The sequence below is a fragment of the Eptesicus fuscus genome, chromosome 18, assembly GCF_027574615.1.
Source record: "Eptesicus fuscus isolate TK198812 chromosome 18, DD_ASM_mEF_20220401, whole genome shotgun sequence".
NCBI lineage: Eukaryota > Metazoa > Chordata > Mammalia > Chiroptera > Vespertilionidae > Eptesicus > Eptesicus fuscus.
This window is the reverse complement of record NC_072490.1, coordinates 9,446,559-9,471,651: the sequence shown is the minus strand read 5'-3', so window position 1 is coordinate 9,471,651 and position 25,093 is coordinate 9,446,559. Positions and strand designations below refer to the sequence as shown.

General features: G+C 48.4%; 1 protein-coding gene across 1 annotated transcript; it reads right to left on the bottom strand.

Moving 5' to 3' along the window:
- Positions 1–1,022: 1,022 nt before the first annotated feature.
- EXOSC7 (exosome component 7) lies at positions 1,023–25,075 on the bottom strand. The gene is made up of 8 exons (XM_008154371.3): positions 24,972–25,075; positions 17,638–17,739; positions 17,239–17,333; positions 9,803–9,968; positions 6,706–6,776; positions 4,043–4,166; positions 2,675–2,830; positions 1,023–1,261 (listed from the first exon to the last, which is right to left on the bottom strand). The coding sequence occupies exons 1-8, from the start codon at positions 25,026–25,028 to the stop codon at positions 1,157–1,159; spliced, it is 876 nt and encodes a 291-aa protein (XP_008152593.1). The 5' UTR covers positions 25,029–25,075; the 3' UTR covers positions 1,023–1,156.
- Positions 25,076–25,093: the final 18 nt, after the last annotated feature.

Genomic DNA, 25,093 nt, shown 5'->3' with positions numbered 1-25,093 from the left:
TCCTGGTCCTTTAAGATTGACTGGGAGGATCTGACCCCCTGGAGAGAAACAGACTGCTCAGCCCAAGAACAGACTTGATTCCAACACGCGGGAGGTACTCGGAGCAGTGCCCGGCTTACGGGAGCCTGCTGGGGCTATGAGAACGGCCTTCCCGCCCCAGAGTATGAAGGCAGGCTGAGTAATCAAATGACAACATCTCTAAAGCAGCCTTCTTGATGCTGACAAAACAAGAAAATCTTACAAAACACCAGGGAGTGGTTATAAAACACTAAGCAATTTCACAACGAGGCTGATAAGAAAGGTTGGCTAAGGACCAAAGTGGCCACCAAGACCCTTGCTCGGGGAGGGGGGGAAGGGGGGCGGCAGGAAGTTAACTGGGCTTCCCCAGGCCTCGGGAGGCTCACCAGCCAGGCGGAAGCCCTGGGTGGACACCTGGGCCGAGTGCCTCTCTCTTCTCCTCCCCGGAAGCACCAAATGCACAAGGCAAATGAACCTTTTTGTGTGATTCTTTTTTTTTTAAATTTAATTTAATTTTATTTTTTAAATATATTTTATTCATTTTTTGCAGAGAGGAAGGGAGAGGGATAGAGAGTTAGAAACATCCATCAGCTGCCTCCTGCACACCCCCTACTGGAGATGTTCCCGCAACCAAGGTACAAGCCCTTGACCGGAATCGAACCTGGGACCCTTCAGTCCGCAGGCCGAAGCTCTATCCACTGAGCCAAACCGGTTAGGGCTTGTGTGATTCTTATACTAAAGGCTTTCCAAGGGGGGAAAAACTTCACAAAATACACATCACAAGCATTTCCTTTAAGCCATTTTTCTCAGGGCCCTTATTCCAGTGTGTTCGTTGTTGTGAGCTCCTGCAGCAGGAGCGAATGAGCCCCTTGGGGAGGCCATGACCAGAGCGCTCTCTCTTCCTGGGAGCACTTCTTGGGACCTGAGGAGACGACGCCAGACTCTTGCAGGCGTCACCAAAAGGCGTCTGGCTCAGCGCTAAAGAATCCCAGCCATACCAAACCAGACCAGAAAATAGACTTTAATTTTACACGTACAAATGTCGCTTTAAATTCATAATAGTTAAGAAAAGTATATACAAACTTCGGCTTAAACAAAAAGTGAAAACCAGCACCGGAGTTGGGGGCTGATGTGCGGCTCACCCCAGGAATCCGACCTTCTGTCTCTTGGGCCCCAGGCTCTCCTCCTGGTGCAGGATGCTGTGCAGCGAGGCGTGCAGCACCTTGCCCACGCGCTTGCTGGTCTGCAGGGCGAGGAGGGAAGAGAGCACGCGTGAGGCAGGCACGCTGACCCGGAGAAGCCCCCCTCTGCCAGCCTGCAGTTCCAGCCCGTACACACTCCGTCTGCCTCCCGGGCCTTTATGTAACTAAATAATTAAATCAATACAAAACAAACTCCAAACCTCAACACTAACAGTTCCTTCTGAGAAAACCTCCATCCTAATAAAGAAAAAAAGACACCAACCCCCAGGCACCAAGCAGCAAAGGCTGCCTCGGCCATCAGCTCACACTTAGCATTCCTGCTGCCGTCACAGCAGCAGCAAAATTGTCAACCAAGTCTGGACGTGGTCACCGCCAAGTCCCACGGTCCTGTAGTAAGAAGGCACAGAGACCCCAGGACGTGCAGTGTGTCTGATGAAGAACAGATGGTGCTGAGGACTCGTCCTAACAAGCATTTCTTTTCTTTTTTTTATTGTCTAAAGTTTTACATATGAAGCAGTTTCTAATGTACCTGCCAGCAGATCTCTAAGCAGAACCGCTCAGATGAGACCAACGTCGATACCTGGATAGGGTCTTTGGTGTCTCTGACACTACATACACCCCGCCCGCCCCTTTGTGCTTTCAAATGAGATAATAAAAGGAGAAAACAGACACCAAGGGCTCAGGGTCTCCCGTGAAAGCCACTGTTTCTAGGAATGAAGGAAGCGTTACATGGCAACCTTGCCTGCTGGGAAGCAATGACCTATGGACACGTGTTGCGATGTGGCTGCTTAAACAAAAACCACCTGCTCTGGCTAACTGTGTTCCTGGCAGGTCCGTCAGTCAGTCAGTGTTCAAGTCCTCAAAGACTTGTACAAAGTCGAGGTGGACTGGGAGGGTGAGCAGGACCAGCTCTGGGCCAGTGGGGAGACAGACACGTCAACCAATGAGCACAGAGCAGCTGGAAAGAGCCCTAATGGCGCTGCAGAGGGTGGAGGAGACCCGAGGGAGCAATCTACCCTGCAGGCTGCCAGGAGGACTTCCCCACTCCCACTCATCTCCCCTGGAACACTTCTAAACCAGGAAGAAAGGGGAGGCGGCCACCCTTCAGCTCCTCCTGGCTCCACCTTTGCTGACTCCAACTCCCTCATCAAATCACAAAAGCTTGGGATTTTGGAGTCATAAGTTCACATTATCAGTTCAACACTCTCCTTTAGAAACGTGAACTTGGGATCAGAGAGGGGAAGATAAGCAACTGTTACCAGCAGGTTCCTTACCCCACCCACCCCCACCACCCTTGGCTAAGTCAGCAGACATGCAGCTCGCACCAGTGGTCCTCGAAGCTCCAAGTGTGGGTCAAGGGTGCAAACGGGAGAATCGATGGTGTTACCGAAGTGGCAGGAAGCAGCAGGCACTCCCAGCCAGGCCCAGCACCTGCCTCAGAACCAGAACCTCACCTCCATCATCTCGAAGATGCTCTCTGGGTCCAGGCTGCCCTTCCCCACTTTCCTCATACACGTCACGACTCCCTGGCTGGTCACGGACACCAGCACGCTGGCCAAGGAGCAGGCCTCCTCCTGAAGAGTAGCGTCCACCACGTGCCGACAGCCAATCTGCAGGCAGGCAGCAGAGCACACGTGGGTGACACAGCCCTGATCCCCGCCCGACCGTTCCTGGAGGGTACACCCAGACCAGCAAAGAGCCTGCACTGCCCATTCAGGATTGAGATGTCTAGATTCTGATCACGTGGAAAATATTTGAAGCAATGTTCAACCAACGTATTGCCAGCCACAGTGTGAGCTGTGTAGCAGAAGCATGAAATGGAAATGTGGGGATGGAGGGGGGGAGGGAAGGATAGAACTATAATTCAGTGACCATCCAAGTCATAGGCCACCAAGTGTTTCTGATAGCGGGGCACAGGGAGAAATTCACATGGGAGGCCACATGGATGTTTCACTGGTGACAAAGATGAGAGCAAGAGAGGACATGTTGAGGGACACGCTCAAGAATGAGTTAGGCCCTAGCCAGTTTGGCTCCGTGAACAGAGGGTTGGCCTGTGGACTGAAGGGTCCCGGATTCGACTCTGGTCAAGGGCACATGCCCGGGCTGCAGGAGGCAGCTGATCAATGATTCTCTCTCATCACTGATGTTTCTATCTCTCTCCCTCCCTTCCTCTGAAATCAATAAAAATATATTAAAAAATAAATAAAAAAACATATTTTAAAAAATGAGTCTGGTGCAGGTGGCTTGGGTCAATCCCAACACTTTACCATACTCCAGGTTTATGAAGTGATTTTCGTAGAATTAAACCCGACCCATTCGGTCTTAATTTGAAACAATGAATCCTGCGTGGAATCAGGGACAGTCTCAGCCAATACAGGCCTCTGTGCACATCAGCATCAGCCAGATGCTGGCTCCACAGGCCTCTGTGCTCATGTAGAAACCACACCAGGAGCTGCTGCAACCCCCGCATTTGGCAGATGTGGACAGTATTTGCCTTTCAACCACCTATTACTGTCAACCAGCCCGGACCCCACAGAGCTGAGAAAATGAAAGGAAACAGGCCTACAGGGTGTCTCGGTGAAATGCCTGGTATAGAAGGAGCTTAACAAACTGGCTGCTGTCACTCTGAACCCACTCGTGTGCTCCCAGCACTTCTCATTAAGAAGAAAAGAAAGACTGCTCACGGCAGTGATCTCTACTATAACCAGCTACTGGATTCGGGTCAAAGCTACCTCTATACAGTTTGTGAAACTATAACTTTTCAACTTATTAAGTAACCTTAACGGGTGGGGGTTGGAAAAGACCCTCAGGGAAGCTCATACTTTGCACAGGGTGACGATGCAGGGGACATTCTCCACACTTAGCCGGATGCAGTCATAAGGGTCATCAGACAGTTCAATGTCCTTCGACCCCTCTTCATCCTCCAGGACACGAACTCTTGGTATCCTGGAAGCAGAAGCACAATTAAAACCCCACTTCCTGAAAGAGAAGTTCTTTTTCTTGAGACTGAGAACAGGAGTTGGAATCCCGGCATCTCACAGGACAGTGTCATGCTAGGCCTGTACTCCCCATCGTTCCTGTCAAAAGCACACAGGCGACACGGCAGTGCAGAGAGAAAGGAGGTCTTTTTAAAAATAATGCTTGACCAATCCCATGCCCAGAATGAATTGTGATCCCTACCTCACACCAAAGAAACTGCAGACGTAAAGGTGAAAGATAAAACAATAATGCTTTCAGAAGAAAAACTACGAACATTTTAATGACCTTGGAGTGGACAAAGATCTCATAAACAGAACACAAAGTGCCTATCAAAGGGAAAATATGATAGATTCAACTATGTTATAATTAAAACACACACACACATATATATAATATATATTAAGATTATGAACTTTGTTCATCAAAAGACATCATTTAAAAACTAAAAGATAATGCAGAGTGGAAAAAAATATTTGCAAATGTGCATGTGTGTATGGATAAACTGACATATTACATAATGAATTCCTACTAAATATGAGACAGACAACCCAATTAAAAAATGGATAAAATACTTGATCAGAGACTTCATAAAAGAGGCTACCAGTTTGAAGTTTTATATGTTAAAAAATAAACGTAAGTGCGTGGGCACACATGCACCCCTGCCCAACTCTGGCCACGTGGTTCAGTGTAAGGGCTGAAGAACACATCGAGGGACTGGCCTCTGCCCTTCCAAAGGCCCTGACTGTACAAGAGGTCTCTCCACATGCCAGGGGTCCAGTGCTTGTAGGGTCCCCATTCCTTGCTGCCTGCAGGGCTGCTCTTGTTCTGAGGATGAGACTGTGGCTATGCCCACGACGGGTGTCCTCCCAACCTGAGCAGCTGGGTTTATCATCCTGCTCACAGTTTGCCTGACACCTCCCCCCTCGCCCAACAGTCGGCTGCTTCGACTCTCTTTTTGCCCTGGTGCCCATGGAAACCAGCTGGCTGATGGGGAGCAATTTTTTAGGCTTGAGGTGCAACAGATGGCAACTTCCTTTCTTCTCCAGTGGAGCCAACCCAGGCTGCTGCTGCTGGCAGCTGGTACTCGAGCCCCACAGTGGCCACCAGTGCCAGACCCTCGACGGTCTCAGCCAAGAGTCAGCCGCACAGCTCTGCATGAGGACCCCACAATTTCTGACCTAAACTTATTTAACTTCGTTTTTGTTTTGTTTTAAGTTATGCAGGTGGTCTAAATTCATCATAGAAAAACTCTAGAACAGAGATAAATGTTAAATCATCCATAATATGAGCACTGGAAAACTGTCACAATGACAATTTTGGGACATACAAATATTTCCAGACATACTACATGTAAGAATTAGCCAAAGTAAAATAAGACAAAGCAAACACAGGATGACAGGACTGTGTTTAGTGGCTGCTTTTCCATATTAACAAACCTGTACACAGGTTTCTGTGCTGATTTTAATGCCCAGGTTGAGACATTAGGTTGTTTTCAATTTCTCACCGCTACAAAGCTGCAATGAACATTTCTCAGATAATATCTTTGCTCACTTATCCAATCACTTCCATAGGCTATCTCCCTAGAAGCTTCCAATCCTCATTCCCTAATACCCCAGAATCCCATTACCATAATGTAAGCTCTCTGTGGAATGAACACCTCACCCACATGTCTATTTTCAAATGCTGCAAACTTTCCTCAAAGAACCTGGTGCATAGAGTGGGAGAAATGCTATATAGTCAAACAGCCTGTGGGAATGTCAACTCCAAAAAAGCTTAGTGCCTCGTCCCTTGCTACGCACGCAGCCTATCGGGGAAGCTGAATGTGCTTTTAACGAAAACCAAAGAACAGGCTGCTACCCCGCTTTTAGAACATGCGTGTGTCCGGTGAAGGGCTCCGTGAGCACCTGCTGTGTCAGGCACTGTTCATGGTGCTGGGGGGATAGCAGACCAAACGCACAAACTGCCCACATGGAGCTTTGTCCGGTAACAGTATTTGGACAGCTGACCTGGAGTTGGTTTCTTTCTTTTTTAAAAAATATGTTCTTATTGATTTGAGAGAGGAAGAGAGGAGAGTGAGACAGAAACATCAATGATCGGCTGCCTCCTGTACGCCCCCTACTGGGGATCGAGCCTGTAATCCAGGCATGTGCCTTGACTGGGAATCGAACCGGCTTCCTCTTGGTTCATGGGTCGATGTTCAACCACTGAGCAACACCAGCTGGGCCAGTAGTTGGTTTCAACTTTTTTTGCTTTTCTGTAGTTTTCTAATATTTTTCTACATGGTACATGTTTACTTATGAAAATAACAGTACAAAAAATAAATACAGAAATAGATGCACAGATTTAGTTTTAATTGATGAAATCCCTGTTTTCTGGAGCTTGACAATAAACATCGTTGTTAATGCTAACACCCCTCCTTATCTTCACCTATGAGCTGCAGTAGAAATTTCCTCAGTGTCCGTCTGGGTTTTCCACCGGCCCCGGGGATGTTTCCCGGTAGACTCACCTTGTATTGAACAGAGCGGCCTTTACAGCAATGGAGATGGCATCAAACAAATTTCCACCACATTCCAGCAACTGGGGAAGAAAAGCAAGTGTCACGTTTTACTTAAGTATTATCCCAATGAAAGGATACTGGCTCCTAGGAGATGGTGACCACTGATGCCCCAAAGAGCTCCCAACTGCACCACACACGCTACTCTCATCGTTGCTAACGTATGTCAGCTTCCAAACAAGTTAAAATGATGACCACTGATGCTTCACCTGCTACCAGGTTCACATTCATTAGTGTAGTTACCTACTGCCTGTCATTATCAACATACACCTGATGCTCAAACAGGTAACACTTCATGCTTTACATGTAACGTAATAAAAACAAAGGTCCCTCATACCATTTTTTGCCCATGAGCAAAAGTGCCGATTGCACTTATGTAAGCTCATGCAGCAGGGAAGCTTACAGCATCTTTTATTTATTTATTTTTAATATATACTTTTTATTGATTTCAGAGAGGAAGGGAGAGGGAGAGAGAGAGATGGAAACATCAATGATGAGAGAGAACCATTGACTGGCTGCCTCCTGCACGCCCCCTACTGGGGATCAAGCCTGCAACCCAACCCGGGCATGTGCCCTTGAGCAGAACTGAACCTGGGACCTTTCAGTCCATAGGCCAACGCTCTATCCACTGAGCCAAACCAGCTTGGGCTAGATCACATTCTTAAGTGGAAGGTGAGACACCTTCTGCCCTCATTTAAAAGAAGCCTTGGCCCGAGTTTATGGAATAAACTGGGCTACAGCAAGGAAGAATGGAGAGGAAGTCCTGTGTAGGAAGGAAAGTCGTGTAGTCCCATGGTTTTATTCAGTCTGTCTCCTCTCCATCTGAACTGTGAGTTCCCGAGGGCTGGACCCTGTGGGTTTGCTCATACCTTTACTCTCAGAGTCCAGCAGAAGGGCTGCCATGCAAAAGAAGCCTGGAGATTATATGTGGGAGACAGGCAGGCCCTGAGCCTGGGCCTTCCACCATGCCCAGTGCAAGTCTCTGATTCCCACCTTAAGCTTTCTGAGCAAACTTCACCTGCAGACCCACCTCTTTCCTATATAATTACTGCTTATTAAAATACTAGAGGCCCAATGCACGAAGATTCGTGCAAGAATGGGCCTTCCTTCCCCTGGCTGCCAGCACTGCCTTCACTCCTGCCGGAGTCGCCTTTCCACCTTCCCACGCTGCCCAGAGGCCTGGAGCGGCTGGGGTGGTGCAGAATGCCTGCGTCGTTGCCATGGTGACGATGCAAGCGTCCCACCCCGTTCCAGCCACTCTGTGCCTGCATATGCAAATTAACCCATCATCTTTGTTCGGTTAATCTGCATACTCATTTCTGATTGGCTGGTGGGCATCGCGAAGGTACGATCAATTTGCATCTTACTCTTTTATTAGTGTAGATGACCCCCTGGCCTAGGTGACCACCTGGCTAGTGACTGCAGCTCATTGGTCTAGCAGCTGGACTAACTCTTCCCCACTCTGGCTCAGAGTTTTAACTGCTGCACAGCAAAGAGCTGTAGTAAGACTCCTGCGTCAGACTGTCTGCATCTGCCTCCTGTCCTCCCCAGGTAGCTGCCTCAGAGGGTAAAAATCCCAGCTACCTCACAGAGCTGTTATAAAGGTTGAATGAGTTAGTATTGGTAAAGCCCTTAGAAGTGTGCCTAGCACACAGTAGGTGTTAGCTAGATGCATTTAAATAAAGACTGTTTGGGGGGTGGGGGAGGAAGGGTTACATAGACACAGGGTGCAACTGCGGAGTTCACCTCCCTGGGCAGCTATGAAGCCTGCCTCTTATCCGTAAGGACAGCCAGCGGCCAGTTCCCGCCTCCTCAAAACCAGGACCTGCAAAAGTACCTGTTTGGTGGTAGGAATCACACTACAGGGCACATCTTATTGGAAACGCGTAAAAGCAAATGGACTTGTAACTGTATTGCTTTTACCCGTTAGCACCAGCATTCAGAACAGCGCTAACCGGCTGGTCCACTATCAATTCTCTTTGAGCCACGTTCCAGCCATTATCGAATTAAAAGTGCCCAGAACGCCCTGCCCTGTTTCACGCAGGGCCAGCACTGGAGACAGTGCTGTTCCTCCTCAGAAGGTCGCCATCACCCACAAGATCTGCTGTGCCTCAGGTTCGCTCAAGTACGTGTTTGGCCAATGGCTTAGCCTGTGTCCTCAAGCTGAAGTGGAAGATGCGGTCACTAATCTCAAGGTTCATGACATTTAATAAGAACAAAAGAGACCCTCAAGAGCCTGTACCTGAACAAGCAACTGGCAAAATTAAGAATTACAGCTCTAAGAGAAGTTACTGCCAAGTGCCAAAAACTGGGCAGAGGAGTATTTGGAGGGAGACACCAGGAAGGAAATGAGGGGTGGCTAGAAAGACTCCTGCAAGAGCTAACTATGGAGGAGGAAGGAGGGAGGAGGGAGGAGGGAGGAGGCAGGGGGCAGCACCTCAGGGGCTGCACCTGGGAAGCAAGGGCCTCAGAGCAGGTGGGCTTCAGGGTGTTTCCAAGGAAAGATGGCTTGGTGAGGTCAAGAGCAGACACCAGCACCTTTGGGCCTGATACCCGGCTTGGAGGCCTAGCCTAGTACCACTGTCCTCAAGCTGAGACCTCTCGGGCTAGTTACTTTACCTCTCTGTGTCTTAGTTCCCGCACTTGTACATGGGGAAAAGAATTGTGCCCACTTGCAGAACATCTGTAAGGGTTAAATGAAAATGCATGTAAACAGCTCCTCATTCCACGCAGAATGTGCCAGCCTGTCTAAATTCTGCCCATCGACTCTGTCTGGCACCATCTAGAGAGCATCTCTTATTTTTTCTTCCCTGACAACCTCTGTGGATAATTTTAGGTGCTACCATGATATGACTGCTTGTAACTTTATTGTAGGATGGCATTATACGAGTAATATTTAATTTAAAAAAAAAAAAAACTATTACAGGAGACTAATCTTCCCCCAACTAATGTTACCTTGTAAGTTGTAAGTACCCACTTGGAGAGGAAAAAGCACGAGGAGGAAAGTAGGCCAACTGGTCTCCAGCCGGCACAGCAATGTGATATTTACCAGCACGTCCACATAGAGAACCCAGCAGTGCTCCCGAGGACTAATGCACAGGGACTTCAGGTCCACGCTGCTCTTGTTGTTGAATATCCGGTAGAGGGTGTTCGCAATCTCTGTGCCAAGGTCATCACCTCCTCGGCCTTCAAATTCAGGGGTAGCGTTGGCTGAACTGCGCAGAAGGGAGCAGAAAAGCTGGTGAGTCTTTTCACACAAAGAGCAAAGGGCAAAGCTTTACTCTAGCTGCCCTGCGGAGTGATGGGAAGTCACTGAGATGGGGAAAGGATGGCAGCTGCCACTTTTCCAGCCTCCGGACAGACACACACACTGGGCCAGACCAGCACCGGCCCTGGGCGTGTCGGGGTGTGTGATGGGCGTTTCCCCTGACTTCTAACAGAAGACATCTTCATCCAAGGGAAACAAGAGAGCAATGGTAAAGCGAACCTCGGCCAGTAATAATTAACTCTCTTATCTTGAAAGTATAACAAATACCTTCTCTGGCAGGCCGAGGAAGCCGGAAAGCCCAGAGAATCAAACAGTCTGGCTTACAGAAGGGGTATATTAAGTACACCATCCTAGTTTTCACAGCTTTAGCATGTGTGATGTACTCTCAAAACAAAAGCCACACAAGGTTAAGTACAATAACCTTCCTGGATTTTTTTTTTTTCTGTTTTGTTTTGTGGTTTTTTTGTGGTTAATCCTCACCCGAGAATATTTTTTCCCATTGTTTTTTTAGAAAGAGTGGAAAGGAGGGGTAGGGGGAGAGAAAGAGAGAGAGAGAGAAACATTGATGTGAGAGAGACACAGCGATTGGTTGCCTCCCACATGCATCCCAACCAGGCCAGGGATCAAACCTATAACCCAAGTACGTGCCCTTGACCGAGAATCCAATTTCAACCCTTCGGTGTGCAGGCTGACACTCTAACCATTGAGTAACACCGGCTAGAGCTGGAATCTTTCAGAAGATACGTAGGATAGTATGCCAGAGCTATGTCATGAACTCTAGGTTATCACTGTACTGAACAGCAGGAGATGAAATAAGACAGACTGCTGGCAGATTAAATATTAGGTTATCTCTTTTACTTTATTTGCTATTTTTCAGAGAAAACCTTTCCCATTCAGGCCTCTTATATTTTGCGCCCAATTACCTCAACACAGGTCGCTATAATTTTAGCCTCCAGTGTTTGAGAGTTAGATTAATAAAGTTTATCCTTTCAAAAAAAAATCAACAAAGAATGAAGACACTTTAACATTTGCCACCCTAAGCACTATACAAGTGTTTAACAGGAAACTGTGGAGAGTTTTGGCTTAATGAAAACAAACCCTTAATACATCAGTGAGGTAAGTAAACATTCCAGTGACCATTTCACTTAATGAGTAGGGCCCAGGGCGGGAGGAAACCAGTTGTTTCAGTGTGGTTTCCACAAAATCCTAGTGAGGCCCGTGTTCCCCAGCCCATCTGTGCATCCACACCTCCACTGGAAGGCACCCAGCCAGATGCCAGGCACTGCAGACCCAGAGAGCGTGCAAGAAGGCCACCCTAAGTCAGAATTCCAATGAAGTCTGGGGGCAGTTTCATTGATAGGGGAGGGAGCAAGCAGCAGGAGTCGGGGTCAGGGAGAGCCTCAATCAGTGTTGAGGGTCATAGGAGACCTCAAACCTAAAGATGAGTAGAAGTTGGTCAGGCCACAGGCACGGAGGGCGTGCGTGTGCGTGCGTGTGTGTGTGTGTGTGTGTGTGTGTGTGTGTGTGTGTAAAATGTCCCTTCTGGCCCTAACCGGTTTGGCTCAATGGATAGAGCATCGGCCTGCGGACTGAAAGGTCTCAGGTTCGATTCCGGTCAAGGGCATGTACCTTGGTTGTGGGCACATCCCCAGTAGGTGTGCAGGAGGCAGCTGATCGATGTTTCTCTCTCATCAATGTTTCTAACGCTCTATCCCTCTCCCTTCCTCTCTGTAAAAAAATCAATAAAATACTTTTTTTTAAAAAAAGACAAAGAAAAAGAAATCCCAGAAAATTGTGGATAATTTTTAAAAAAACACGTCCCTTCTGTTTAGTCCATTCTAATATAAGCATAAAAATGAATCCTAAAATGACCAGAGTGTGCTGTTGTATAATAATTCTGCCATTCTAATCAGACAGTCCTCCCTGACCACTACGAGCCAGCAGAATCCCAATTTAAAATCCCTGAGAAACTTCTTTGCTGCCATAGCAACCTCACTGGTCTCTCCCCGCCTCTGCTGGACTCAGGCACTGAGCCACGAAAAAAAGCTCATTTGTGGTGAAATAATCAAGTCACCAGGGACCAAGTTTATTTTGCACAGCCAGCAAAACACAACCTGTTCCTAATTCAAACACTAAGCAATCAATATTGAGTCCCATCTTTTAAGTATTTAAAACACATCTACATAGATCTCTGTGTAGACAAATCCAGTCCCAGATGCTTACACTTCAAATGTTTTCCTTTCCCTGATTACAGTGGGTCATATCCTCCTGGGTGTGACTGATTACCCAGAGAGGAGGCAGTGACTCCTCCACAGCCCCGAGGGGTGGTTTACAGAACTTCCAGGTCCAACTGGCCAAATTAATCGACCTACAAAACCACGCCCCATTGTTTTTTTGGCACTGGGCTAATTTAAAGTGGAAAAATTTCCAGTTTTTAAAGTGTTTTTTTTTTTTGTTTTGTTGTTTTCCTTTTCTTAAACAAATCCTTTCAGCACAGCTGGTAGACAGGCAGGAAAGCAAGCTTCGAGGCGGATGAGACCTTAGAAAGCTCCTGCGTCTGGATGGTGCCTGGCCATGGAGTGATTCTGGGGAAGAGGCTGGGAAGAAGGAAACTGTTCAGGGTGGGGATGGGGTGTAGTGCTTTGGGTACAATGAGAAAAGCCAGAGACCCTGTATTCTGACAAAGGATGAAGAGAAGAGGCGCAGCAGAAAAATGAGGGTCCCTCCTCACCACTAGGGGCGCCCATAGCACAAGGACCCTTTCAGATAGAGCCGGTCAGAAACGCAGACCTGGCAAAGCCTTAGAGGCCATCTCCAGAGGACCACAAACCAAACGCCTGCAGGGCCGGCCCGGTAACTACACGCATCTGAACAAAGAGCCAGCCACATGTATGATTAACAGGGAGTGATGGGGACTTTCAGGCCCTGTCACTCAATAAAAGCCTCCATTAGTGAAACGAACATCTTGCAGGTGGGTGGTGGCCTCAGATGGTCAGACTCTCTCGCTTTACAAGGAAGGAAACTTAACAACTTTTTTGGAATGTTCACCACGTGCTAGACACCACTCTGAGCACTTTAGATGTATTCACTCACTGAATTCTCACAACACCAGAGGTTGGCACTGTTACTGACCCCATTTTAGCGACAATAACACCGAGTCACAGAAAGGTTGTGTAACTTGCCCAAGGTCACACACCCAGTGACTGGGGAGCTAAGATTCTAAACCCAGGCAGCCTGGCCTTGTCTGCTGGGCTTCACTGGACTCTCCCTGAATGTGCTACTTGGCACGTCTGGCTTGTGGCCTAACATCGGTCAGGTTAGCCTCCCTCCGGCCTGCCTTATGCCTCAAAGTAATGAATGGGTACTCTGGTCTTGGGAATTACTACTAGAGCACAAATGTTGGGAGTCAAGGAATGTAGACCAAGGGAGTCCTAAATAAAAAGCTTCTCTATCGAGTATAAAATTTAAAGAGAGAGCAACACAGGCTGGCAATCCTAGCCCCCTGCTCATAGGCATCATAATACATTCTTTCAGTGGGGAGAGTATACACTAAGGGTTTTTTTTTTTAGCATAAAACCAAGTGCTTTTTATTTTTATAGTTACCCAGACCAATTCAGATCCTTCATAAAGAACCAGCCCTCCAGGGCTGTTGGGAAATCGCTTACTGAGCTGGATAAACTAATAAAAATCTTGGGAACGCTGCCCCTCCCAGTTCTCCACCCCTCCTGACTCATCACCTCTACTCTGCTCCTCTGCTCAGCACTTCTCTCCTGTTTTAACTGGGGTAGGCTGAGATCAAGGCCACGGCTACCTGCAATGGGACTCAGACACTAGGCCCATTGTTGCTTCCCTTACCACTGACCTAGCCTGCAAACGTGGAGTCTGACAGCCAGGCCAGGCCCGGCCCATGGCAGCTGGGTGATTTAGTGGGTACCAGGCCAAGACTGACTCGGGACTCCTCCAGTCACCTAGCCCCAAGGCAGGTCCCGAGCCTCTGACTCACGTGCTCATTTCTGAGCCTACTGAAGCATCCCAGTAAATGGGTTGGGCATAGCAGCACATTCAGAGCTTGTCACCTAAGCCCTTGTTTGAAGTCCCTGGGAGAGTTATCTCATCAACTCTGGAGACTTTCAAAGTATACAGCTAGCCTCCAATGGCTTCTGCAGGTTCCACTCTGCCTGGCCTCACACCTGGCCTTCAGCCACCAGTGCCCCCTTCGGGCAGCACCAAGCAGGTAAGGAATAGATCAAGTGGGTCCACCCACCAACTGAGGCACAAAACTTGTGGTTCAACACTAGTGTAAAGCACAAGTGATGACACTGAAAAGTAGTTAAGTCCCAAAGGCAAGTGACAAGTGCTGGGCATACTGAAATGCCTATGAATGAAACGTGTGCTCCTCAATAACTAAACACTGAACCCTCTCTGAGAGGCTAAACCATGGTCCCTAAACCCATCAACCGGGTGGTCGGACAGCTGAGAAGCAGCTTGATGGATTGCCACCTAGTGGTAACCCAGAGTGACAATTCATTCAATTCTTACCTTTCGCTAGGCTTTATTTATTTATTTTTATTTTTTTAAATATATTTTATTGATTTTTTTTACAGAGAGGAAGAGAGAGGGATAGAGAGTTAGAAACATCGATGAGAGAGAAACATCGATCAGCTGCCTCCTGCACACCTCCTACTAGGGATGTGCCTGCAACCAAGGTACATGCCCTTGACCAGAATTGAACCTGGGACCTCTCAGTCCACAGGCCGACGCTCTATCCACCAAGCCAAACCAGTTAGGGCTCTTTCTCTAGGCTTTAGATGGAAACCATCTAAAGTCTCCAAGTTCTTATTTAAAATGGCCTATTTTCAGGCAACGTCTAACAAAGACCTGAGCAGGAAGTGAGAAGGCCTGGTCAGCTCCGGGTCCAGTGAGAGTGCTGCCAGGGTTCCCTGGCACAGAGCTCGTAACCCAGCTCTTGCTCCACTGGCACGTGGTCAGGGTCAGAGCAGCGGTGGGAGGCAGTGTCCTCTACCCCAGACTCCCGCATTCCAAGTACACCAACTGAAGTAGAATGAGTTAGCAGAAAAGCACTTCGTCTCCCGAGACCCCTCTAGCTCTGGGAATTAATAATTAAAACCTGGAAGCAGCTGATAAGTACTTGTCAAACTGGGCTCAGATGGGCAGGAAGGGGCACCAGATATTTCTTTGAGCTGGGTAAGAATTCAGTTTCAGCCTTGAGCCTCCGGCAGAGGCCCCATCCCTGGGGCCTGGGGAAGAGGAGGACAGCACCCCTATTGCTGGGCACTATTCCCTGGATCAAAATGAAGGGGCTTGTCTGCTATGTAATTTAGAGTTGCTCCCTGCAGACCCAAATGAGGTTCTGAGAGAGGTGGCAGCCAGTGGCACTTGGTAATCTCTCCCTTCTCCGTAGGAAAATGGGGTTTTATGAATCTCTCATGGTACTCCTACCTGCTGGGCTGATGGCACTAACTGAGCCACTTAAAGAGCTCCAGTGTGCCACCTGAGACTATCAATCTTGAGAAAGAGATTCAGAGATTGGGAACTGGAGCTTCTAGGCCTGTTGGGGTTCTCCTGAGATTTACAAAGGGGGAAAGAGACCAGCAGGCAGCCACTCAGCCAGGACAGAGGCTCAGTCCTAGAAGCCAGGTCTTGGGAAAGGCAGCTCAAAGGCTTCTCTCAACCTAGAGCCACCCTCCCTTTAAAGCTGGGACAAGAAAGGGACGAAAGCAGCAGGCTAATGTTAAGTCACCTTCAGACACAGAGCCACTATGGAAGTTCTGGGACTTCCAAGCACAATACCCCTCCAAAGCTGGGCTCCACAGGCTGCATGAAGTGGGAAGAGCAAAGACTCAGAGTGGACAGACCTAGGTCTGTGACCCCCAGGAAGCTCACTCACCCTCTCTGAACATGTCCCTCAGGAACAGTTTGTGAGAGGTGGACTTCTGTTTGGAAATGAAGACTGGAAGACTGACTTACTATACAAATGGGGTTAGCATCCGCGCAGAAAAGTGTTCTGGCTCTCAGAGTGTTCCCAGGAATCTGTGTCCACTGGTGTAGATTGTTTCAGCAAAAATATGGTTTATGCTGAACGCTTGCTTGCTTCCTAGGAGCCTGGTATTGTTGTGTGTGTTAAGCAGAGGGTGCTTACATGACCAGCAGCCAAAACTATCTTGGGTGCTGAGTCTCTAACGGGTTTTCTTTCAGAATCATCTTGGGCACACATGTTGCTGCATTCTGTTGCTATAATAAATCTTAGTTGTGAGTAAAATTATATGCTAGTCCTTCCAGCAAGTCTCTGAATGTGGGGTCGTCTTGGGGACCCAACACAGTGTCAGTAATATATACCTGCACCTAACATGAGCCTTACCCATCCAAAAAAGCCTGCTGTCACCACATCGCTAGAAGTGAAGTTACAGACAGAAGATGAGACTGGCTCAGCAACCCGATAAAACGCCCCAACCCCTAGAAGAGGGAGGTCAACAGAGGGAGAGAAATGTCCTTTATTGAAAGCCCACTGGGAGCCAGTCGTCATCCTAGGTGCTCTATCTTCATGATCTCATTTCCTTATCATCACAACAGTATTATTATCCCCATTTTTTAGATAAAGAAACATAGGCACAGAGAGACTGAGTAACCAGCCTGAGGTCACACAGGTAAGAAGAAAACCAGCATCAGGCTGGCTGACGGGCTGCAGAGACTGCGGAGTCTGCCCTTCCCAGCACCCACACCGCCTGCCTCGCTGCCACAACCTCGGCCTGTCAGGCTGCTGGGCTGGCCCTAGTCCTTGCTCTGCCAAGCAAGTCATGAGAAGTTTTCTGGAAAGCTAGAGCAGAGAGGGAAACAGGGCATTTTAGACCAAATGATCCTTATCATCTGCGTCTGATATTTTTCAAAACATCCATCATCTCATGTGACTCTCATAACCACCACGAGCTGGACCGCCTGGCAGACAACCTCCTTTCAGACAGGGAAAATGAGGCCCAGCGAGGGCCAGGTGGCCAGGGCAAGGGCAGAACTTGACCCCACGTCTCCTTCCAATATCGCAGTGCCTGGCACATAGGAGGAACTCAGTAAACACCTGCTGGCTGGATGAATGACGAGTCAATACAAAATAAAAGTGGATTAACAGGAAAACAGAGGTTCACCCTCTGAATCTTCATCTTTCAAATTGGTTTTCTTTTAAAAAACATCTGCGTTATACTGACCAGTCAACAAAGAACTCCAAGTAACCTTCATTTGGCTTCTCCAGCTTCGGCGTCCCCATCTCTGCTTTCACTCCCACCAAGATGTCCGTGTGACCCTGCAGACACAGGCAAGAAGGGTCCTCACTCCGGGCAGGCAGCCAGGCACCCAGCCACCTCCCTCCTCTCCCAGACGTACACCCCTGGGACTCCCTTAAGAGCAGTGCTGGGGCTTGGAAAGTGACCCTTTGAGAAGATGAGGAGTCCTTCAGATCTAGAGAGACCCCACCCAGAGTTTGGCCTGGGTCTTGGATTTTCCCCGAACAATCAGTGTGGCAAAAGCCTGGAGGGGCCTGCTGCCGCTCCCTAGGTCCTCCCCATTCCTCCAGCTAGGCACGGGTGGACCGTGGCCTCGGCACTCACCAGCTTGACCCTGGCAGATCCACTGGTGTTGGACACCACGTCGGTTTCCACCTCGACACATCGGTAGTCCTCACATCCACGGCCATCCACGCGGAGGTCTTCCTACGTGCAACAACCACAATCCGCAGGCTGTGATCCCAAACCAACAGCAGACCCCTGAGGCAATTCACCCCCTTTCATTCCCCTAGAGAAATGTGCAGTGCATCTTTCTTTCTTAGTGAACCAGCCGTTTGCGGCGGCCCCTGATGCCGAAGATGGGTTTCAGAGTGGACCAGGTGGCATTGTCCCTTATCCTCTTTACTTCTTCAATCACTCACTAGGTCAGTGGTAGCTCACAGGTACCTTTTACAGCTATATCCAATACTACCATTATTCACCTTGTAGCTCCAGATTTGGCCACTGGGAGCTCCTTTGGGTGGGTTCCTGCATTCTTTCAACATGCCTCCAATCTTTTTGGAGCACTTCTTTATTTTCCAACAACATAAGACGTCCCAGGCTCTTGTATTTTCCCTGCCCCTGCCCCTGCCCCGGAATCAGCTCTGGTTACTTTTATTGGAGAAAAACCAGGACCTGAATGCTAAGTCGGTTCATTGCTGCAGGGGGATCATTGCTTCTAGAGCTTCCCAGCAGACAGAGCTAGAAAACATATATGTACACGAACCCATGCACACACAAACACCTGTATTTATTTCTGTCTATCCACAAATCTATTAAAAAGCCACGTTCTCACACTGATAATTGTTTTGGTTTTTTTAATACATTTTATTGATCGGCTATCCTGCGGCCCCCCCCCCCCCCCACACCCACACCACCCCGACCACCACCACCACTGGGGATCAAGCTACAACCCCGGCATGTACCCTTGACTGGAATCAAACCTGGGAACCTTCAGGCCGATACTGTATCCACTGAGCCAAACCAGTTAGGGCTACACTTTGTTTCTTTTTAACATTTTATTTATTTATTTATTTTTTAATATATTTTTATTGACTTCAGAGAGGAAGGGAGAAAGAGATAGAAACGTCAATGATGAGAATCATTGATTGGCTGCCTCCTACTGGGGATCGAGCCCGCAGCCCATGCATATGCCCTTGCCCAGAATCAAACCTGGGACCCTTCAGCCCATAGGCAGACGCTCTATCCACTGAGCCAAACCAGCTAGTGCTAACACTTTACATATGCAGGAAATCCACTCCCTGTCAGCTTATAGAAATCTTCCTTGTTCTTTGTAAACACTATTTGAAAGCAATTTATTTTTTTCTAGAAAAGGAATCTTTAGAATCAGATTCTCAAAGGGGTTAATGCTCCTCCAAACACTAACAAATACAGTCCTGAAGCATATTAACTGTCAGAAGCTTATCTTTAACCTACCTGGCTAACTGCACGTGACTTTTTTATCTTTAGAAATCTATAATAATAAAAGCGTAATATGCTAATTAGACCGGACATCCTTCTGGACAAAGCCGGGGCTGTGAGGGAAGCCCGGTTCCTGGGTGCCAAAGGGAAGCCAGTGCCGGCAGCCAGGGGAAGGAAGGCATACTCTTGCACGAATTTCGTGCATCAGGCCTCTAGTTAAAATATAAACAGGCAAAACACTGCGTGCTCCCACCACACAGAACTGACTACTACCATCGGTCATGTGTGTTTCAGCTTTTTTTTACTCTCTCAACTCCTGCAAGCCCCTTCACTTCCTGCAGTCCCCTCCCTGAAGGCAATCCCTTGTAAGTCTGGGGAGAAGTGGACTTAAAAAGTAACAGAATTTCAAGTCTGAGAGAATGAGCCTCTGGGGAGAACTCAAAACTATGTAACTCTCTTCACCACCCAGCCACAGAACACAAAGGCTTTCTAGGTCAATCTCTGACTCCCTGTTTGCCACATCCCCCAGATGTGCCCAGCTAGGAAAGTGAAAACCCGGCCCAGAAACATCACTTACAAGGGATTCTTCACAGGCTACAGGCCTGGTACAACTGTGAGCAATCACTAGGAGCATTACTCCCGGGTTCCAGGCCTGGTCCTGCCACTAACTAGCTGTTTGACCTTGTAAATGAGGAAACTAGTCTATAGGAAGGGACATGCCCCCTATAGACTAGTTTCCTCATTTACAAAAGAGGACATTGAAGTAAATGGCCTCAAAGGTGCTTCTCTAATTCTACAGATCTATAAATCAAAATAGCCACAATTATTTGCAAAAACTAATAGTAATTACTTTTTTATATATATATAATCCTCACCCGAGGATATTTTCCCATTGATTTTTAGAGAGTGAAAGAGAGAGGGAAGGACAGAGAGAAGCATCGATGTGAGAGAGACACATCAACTGGTTGCCTCCCGTGGGAGCCCCAACCAGAGCCTGGGCCTGGGCTTGGAAGGAACCTGCAACCAAGGTACGTGTTCTTGACCAGAATCAAACCCAGGACCCTTCGGTTCACAGGCTGATGCTCTATTCACTGAGTCAAACCAGCTAGGGCAATAGTAACTACTATTTAATGTGCATTTCCTATATATGAGCTAATGCTCTAGAAACACTCCACAGTTAACACATTGAATCCACTATGCAAACAGAAAAATGGTTGAAAGATGCTGAATGGCTGGCCCGGGGTCTCACAGCCAGTAAGTAGCACTTTAATTCCAAGCCAGAGCTCTTCACCACAACTCCACACCACCGCCTGCATTCTGAAGGGTCTCTTCACCTGCAACAGGCCCCCACAGGCCGCCCTCACAGGACGAACTGGCTGGCTATCCCAGTTGGTCTTGCTGACAGTGTTAACAGCTCTGAAAGCAAGGAGACCTCAAGCTACAGGGCTTCCAAGTACTGCTTTAAAATACCACTCACTCTGGGAAGATCTAGCCCCACCCCTTTGTAGTAACAACCCACATACTTGTTCCAGGATGGGGTGAGGAGTTGGGGGGGCGGGTGGTAAAAAACTTGGGCCTGGCCAGATCTTGCCTTTGCAGCCTTCGAATCACCTCTGCCCCAGGGAAATGCTCAGTGGTACAGGTTCAAGTGACAAGAGGCAAACAAAAAGCTACAAATTTTCCTTTCAAAGGATACATCAACTACAAATTTTTTCTCATAGAAAAAAGCACTCAAAAGAATAAGATCAAACCCAAAACACCAAACAAATTAGTCCATGAATCACTGCACCCAGGGCAACTTTTTAAAAAAGTCCTTTTCCTCCTAAAAGACAGGAGATCACCCAAACCTGCACAGCCGGCTCAAGGCCTGACACCCGACCACGATTTTTATTCCCCTGCAGTCCTCAGGAGCAAGGGAAGGCACCCATGTGTGAACACTTAAGAACAGGGGCTGCCCTGAGTGAGGCTTCATGTAAAAACCAACAGGGATGCCTACAAATGATGGGCCGCACCCTGGGGAGCCCTGTCCTTCTCAGCAAGGGACAAAACACCTTTTCAGATAAAGGGCTTCTGGGTGCTGGGATGGCCCCGGTGACTTTTAGATTGTTACCTATGGGATCGCGACAACTCTGCCGGTTGGGTGTGGTGTGGTGGAGTCACCTCCAATCTGTATTTAATTCTCTGCTGTCACATACCAGCTTTGTGACCTTGAGCAAGTTCCTCAACAGCTCAGAGCCTGTCTCTTCACCTAGAAAGCAGGACTAACCCTGACCTTACAGAGTTTTAGGAGAAGGTGAAAACCCTAAATCATTTACGGGGACCTTTCAGCACAGTCTAGCACATGGGAGTCCATCAGCAGCTCCCTCCTCCTGCTTCTGGGGGGAGGTATCAGCTCACCGAATCCTCAAAACCAACCCTGAAGAGAGGTTACAGATAAGGGTATTGAGTTGAGGCACCACAATCTCCTGTTTGTGACCAAGTGGGAGGACATGTGACTCAGTCCAGAGCTGCTTTACTCAGGTCACCCAGTCCTGTTTCTCCTTAATAGAAGCCGACAAGCCAGCTCTACTAATCCAACACACTTGGGAAGGTTTCAGACTCCAGGTCCTCTGAGGTGATGGTGCCCCGAATGACCTTGCTTTGACTTGTCCAGTATCTTGGAGCTTGCTAGAGAACTGAGACTAGAACGCCTCCCCTATTAGAACACAACACACTTAGGAAATGGACCGTGGCTGGGCCAGTGTTGCAGGCCCAGGCCCAAGACACAGTGGGCAAAACTAGATATTGATCTTCTTTTCACTTTCCAAGCCTGCTGAGTAGCCCCCCTCCATCCTTTGAAAGGACGTGGTTCCCTTCACCTGGCAGAGTGCCTGGGTGCAGCCTTTTTGTGCCAGGGGTCTGTACATGGAAATGGCACAGGGCTCCAAATCAAGTGCCCTGCACGGCCGCCTGAGCAGCTGAGTTCTGACTGCTCAGTCTCACAGGTGAAGATCAGGCTCTGTTCTCCTTCTTCTGTGCTGCAACCTCCCCTCACCCCCCCTCCAAAACCCCACAATGCTTCCAGTTAAAGCTGGATCCACAGAAAAGAAACTGAAACTATCAGTTGAGCTACACTTACTTTCAACTGCCAAGAAAAATTCAAAGAAATGGCTTTGACGGGACCCCAAGAGGCATGCTTCTTGGTGGGGCTAACATTGGCCGTGGCCTGCTCTGAGCCTCTGATATAACAGGTACCGAACAAAAGTGGGACATCTCGGCCTTCAAAGGCTGAGAGGGGATTTAACAGAAATCAATCAAATCATATATTAAAATATTGATATATCAACCTTTCCAATATGGCTCTAGCAGCAAAGGCATCTGGGAAATGTTGGGCTCTTAACTCTTTGTAGCCTCAGGCTTGGCTGACTACCCAGAAAACTGGGATGCTGCCCAAAGGTCAAGGTCATGCCCCCAGGAAGGAGGGTAATGAATGTATATAGTGTGATAACTACCTGATGTTATGTTACTTTTGAAATACGTTGTTTTTTCTGGTGGTTTACATGACTAACCACCATGTGGTTTTACTATTAACCCCCTATGAAAAACAAAACAAAACGAGACCCTGTCCTGGGAGGGGGTGGATTTATTCCTGGCCTGCCACCACTGGGAGCAGCTACTCTGCAGTGTAAGTTTCTCCTATTAAAGCTCTTACGAATTTGAATAAAGCTACATGCCAGATCTTCAGAATCGATCCTGAATTTAGACTTTTGGGGCTTTCGTCCAACAGAGAGAAGAGAACACGGCAAAAGCATAAAAAACAGCAGAGACAAACCAGGGAGAGCCTGAAGATCCAACTGCCCTTGCATTTTTGGAGAAACACAGCCTTCTTATAGATATACTTTTCTTGCTTGAGCCAGTTAGTTGGTTAACATAATTATCAACTGAATCCTCAACACACACTGTGAAGTTACTTTCAACTGCTTCTAATTACCACCAAACATAGATGAAATATCCCGGAAATAGTAACAGAATCAAAGGCTGAGGGCAAGGGATGACAGAAGCTGAAACTAACCAAATAGGACCAAAGGTGAAAAGTAAAACACAAAATGACTAGGTGTTCAGAGGCAAGAACAGGATTCCTGCTAGGCATTGCTTAAGGCAGCATTACCGACACTCAGTAACCAACTACCAAACGTTTAGGTGATTTTAGAACTGAGTCAGTGAGATCTGTGGTAGGCTCGCTCACCTACAGTATAAATGCACAACAAACAGTGTACATTCTGTTTTGCTCCTCCATAAATACAGAATTCCACCTTGCTGCTCCATAAGCAGGGCAAATTTGTGGCAAATGTTAATAATCCTTACGAAGGGGTTTATTTGGTCAGTTCAGTCTGCACGGCTCTGTGATACAATTGCGGCCTTAATATGTCCATGGTACTGGTGAGAGAGTTTTAATTTAAAAACTGAAAACTCTGTCCAACTCATCGCCCTTTAAGGACTACCTTACTCCATCAATATTACCAAGTACCTCGCTACCAAGTGCCGGACACTGGCTAGGCCTTAAAGGTATCATACATACAAGCGAATTATTAACTTCCAAGATGTAACTACAGGAGCTGGGAGGTAACCAGTCTTTCTACCACAAGGCCTGAGAAACAGAAAGCCAACTGCGGGGCGCAGTGTGCTTAGAGGCAGTGGCGGGGCCTCTAAGACCCCTAGGATCAAGCTTCTGGCCACCTCTGCAACCTGATCTCCCACCAATACCCCAGTGAGCGGACTCACCATCCTTTCCTTTTGGAAGGCTCAAGCTTACTCGATTCTTGGTCGTGCTGAGAGCTCAGCTCACATGCTATTTCCTTAGGGAAGCCTCCCCTGGCTTGCCAGACTAGGCAGGTCCTTTTTTCCTTCACGGCACTTGGTACAATTTTACATGTACATGCACAAATTGATCTGCAATTTTTTTTCCTTCCAGCACGGTGCTATACAAGGGCAGGCTATTTCCTATCCTCCACTCTGGCTCATTTCTAGGTGGAATGAATAAAATATCGAGTCCAGGAGATACAGAGAAGGGACACTCGACATGGATTTAGGAGAGCAATTCCACCTCCTTGGGCAAGGCTTCAGAGCATTACAGCCCCCACTATCCCTTAGTTCTTTTGACTCCCACTAACTATAGCATCCCCTTGATATGTACCTTATATTCCATTGCCTTTATTTTATATTCATCTTTGAACTAATAAAGGAATCAAAAGGCTGAGGTTCAAGGAACGCCGGGAGAGCTGAAATTAACCACACTGAACCAAAAGTGAAAAGCAAAATACAAAATGATGAGGTCTAGACAGGATTCTGGCTAGGGTTTGGGGAGACGTCTCTAATCTGGGGAGGTTACAGACAGGAAGGACACACTCGGCTTCCCCCGCTGGCTCATTCCCAGGCCCAGCATCCTCCAGCTCCGGTTCTGGCGTGGTCAAAGCCCGGGACTGAAGAGGGAGCGCAGAGGAGCTCAGTGTAGCTCTAGCTGCCTCTAGGGATCTCACTTCAACAATGGCGCATGGGAAACTGCCAACACTGTGCTACCGGCTGGGCAGCCGCTTTTTAAACACCTTCCTCTTTATTTGTAAGTCGATTTGTATTGTCAAAGCGCTTTCACCTCCGGTGCCTTCTTTCTCCCCCGTGACTCCCAACCGCTAGGGGAGGAAAGCGGACCAGAAGCCCACACCCGCAGGAGAGCGACCCGCGCAGGCTGAAGAGGCGGCTCCCTCGCGAAAGCCTCAGGGGCTGGGCCTCCAGCTCCCCGCCCGGGTTTGGAACCGTGCAGACCCGAAGGCGGCAAGTAGGCATTCAGCCCTAAATGGACGTTCGCCGCCCGCTTCTCAACACGCCCGCGTCGCCACAAGGGAAACCCAGACCCGCCGATCCACCCGGGCGAACCGAGGGCCGGCCCCGCCCGCAGGGCCGGGGGCACCGGCGGCCGACGCCCGCGCCGCCGCGGCAGCTACCTGGACGCCGTGCACGATGTACACCTTCTCCGCCTCGCTCAGCGACACGGACGCCATGCTGCCCAGCGCCCTTGCGTCATCAGCCCGCGCCGCCCCGCGCCGACCGCGCCCCCGCTCTGCGT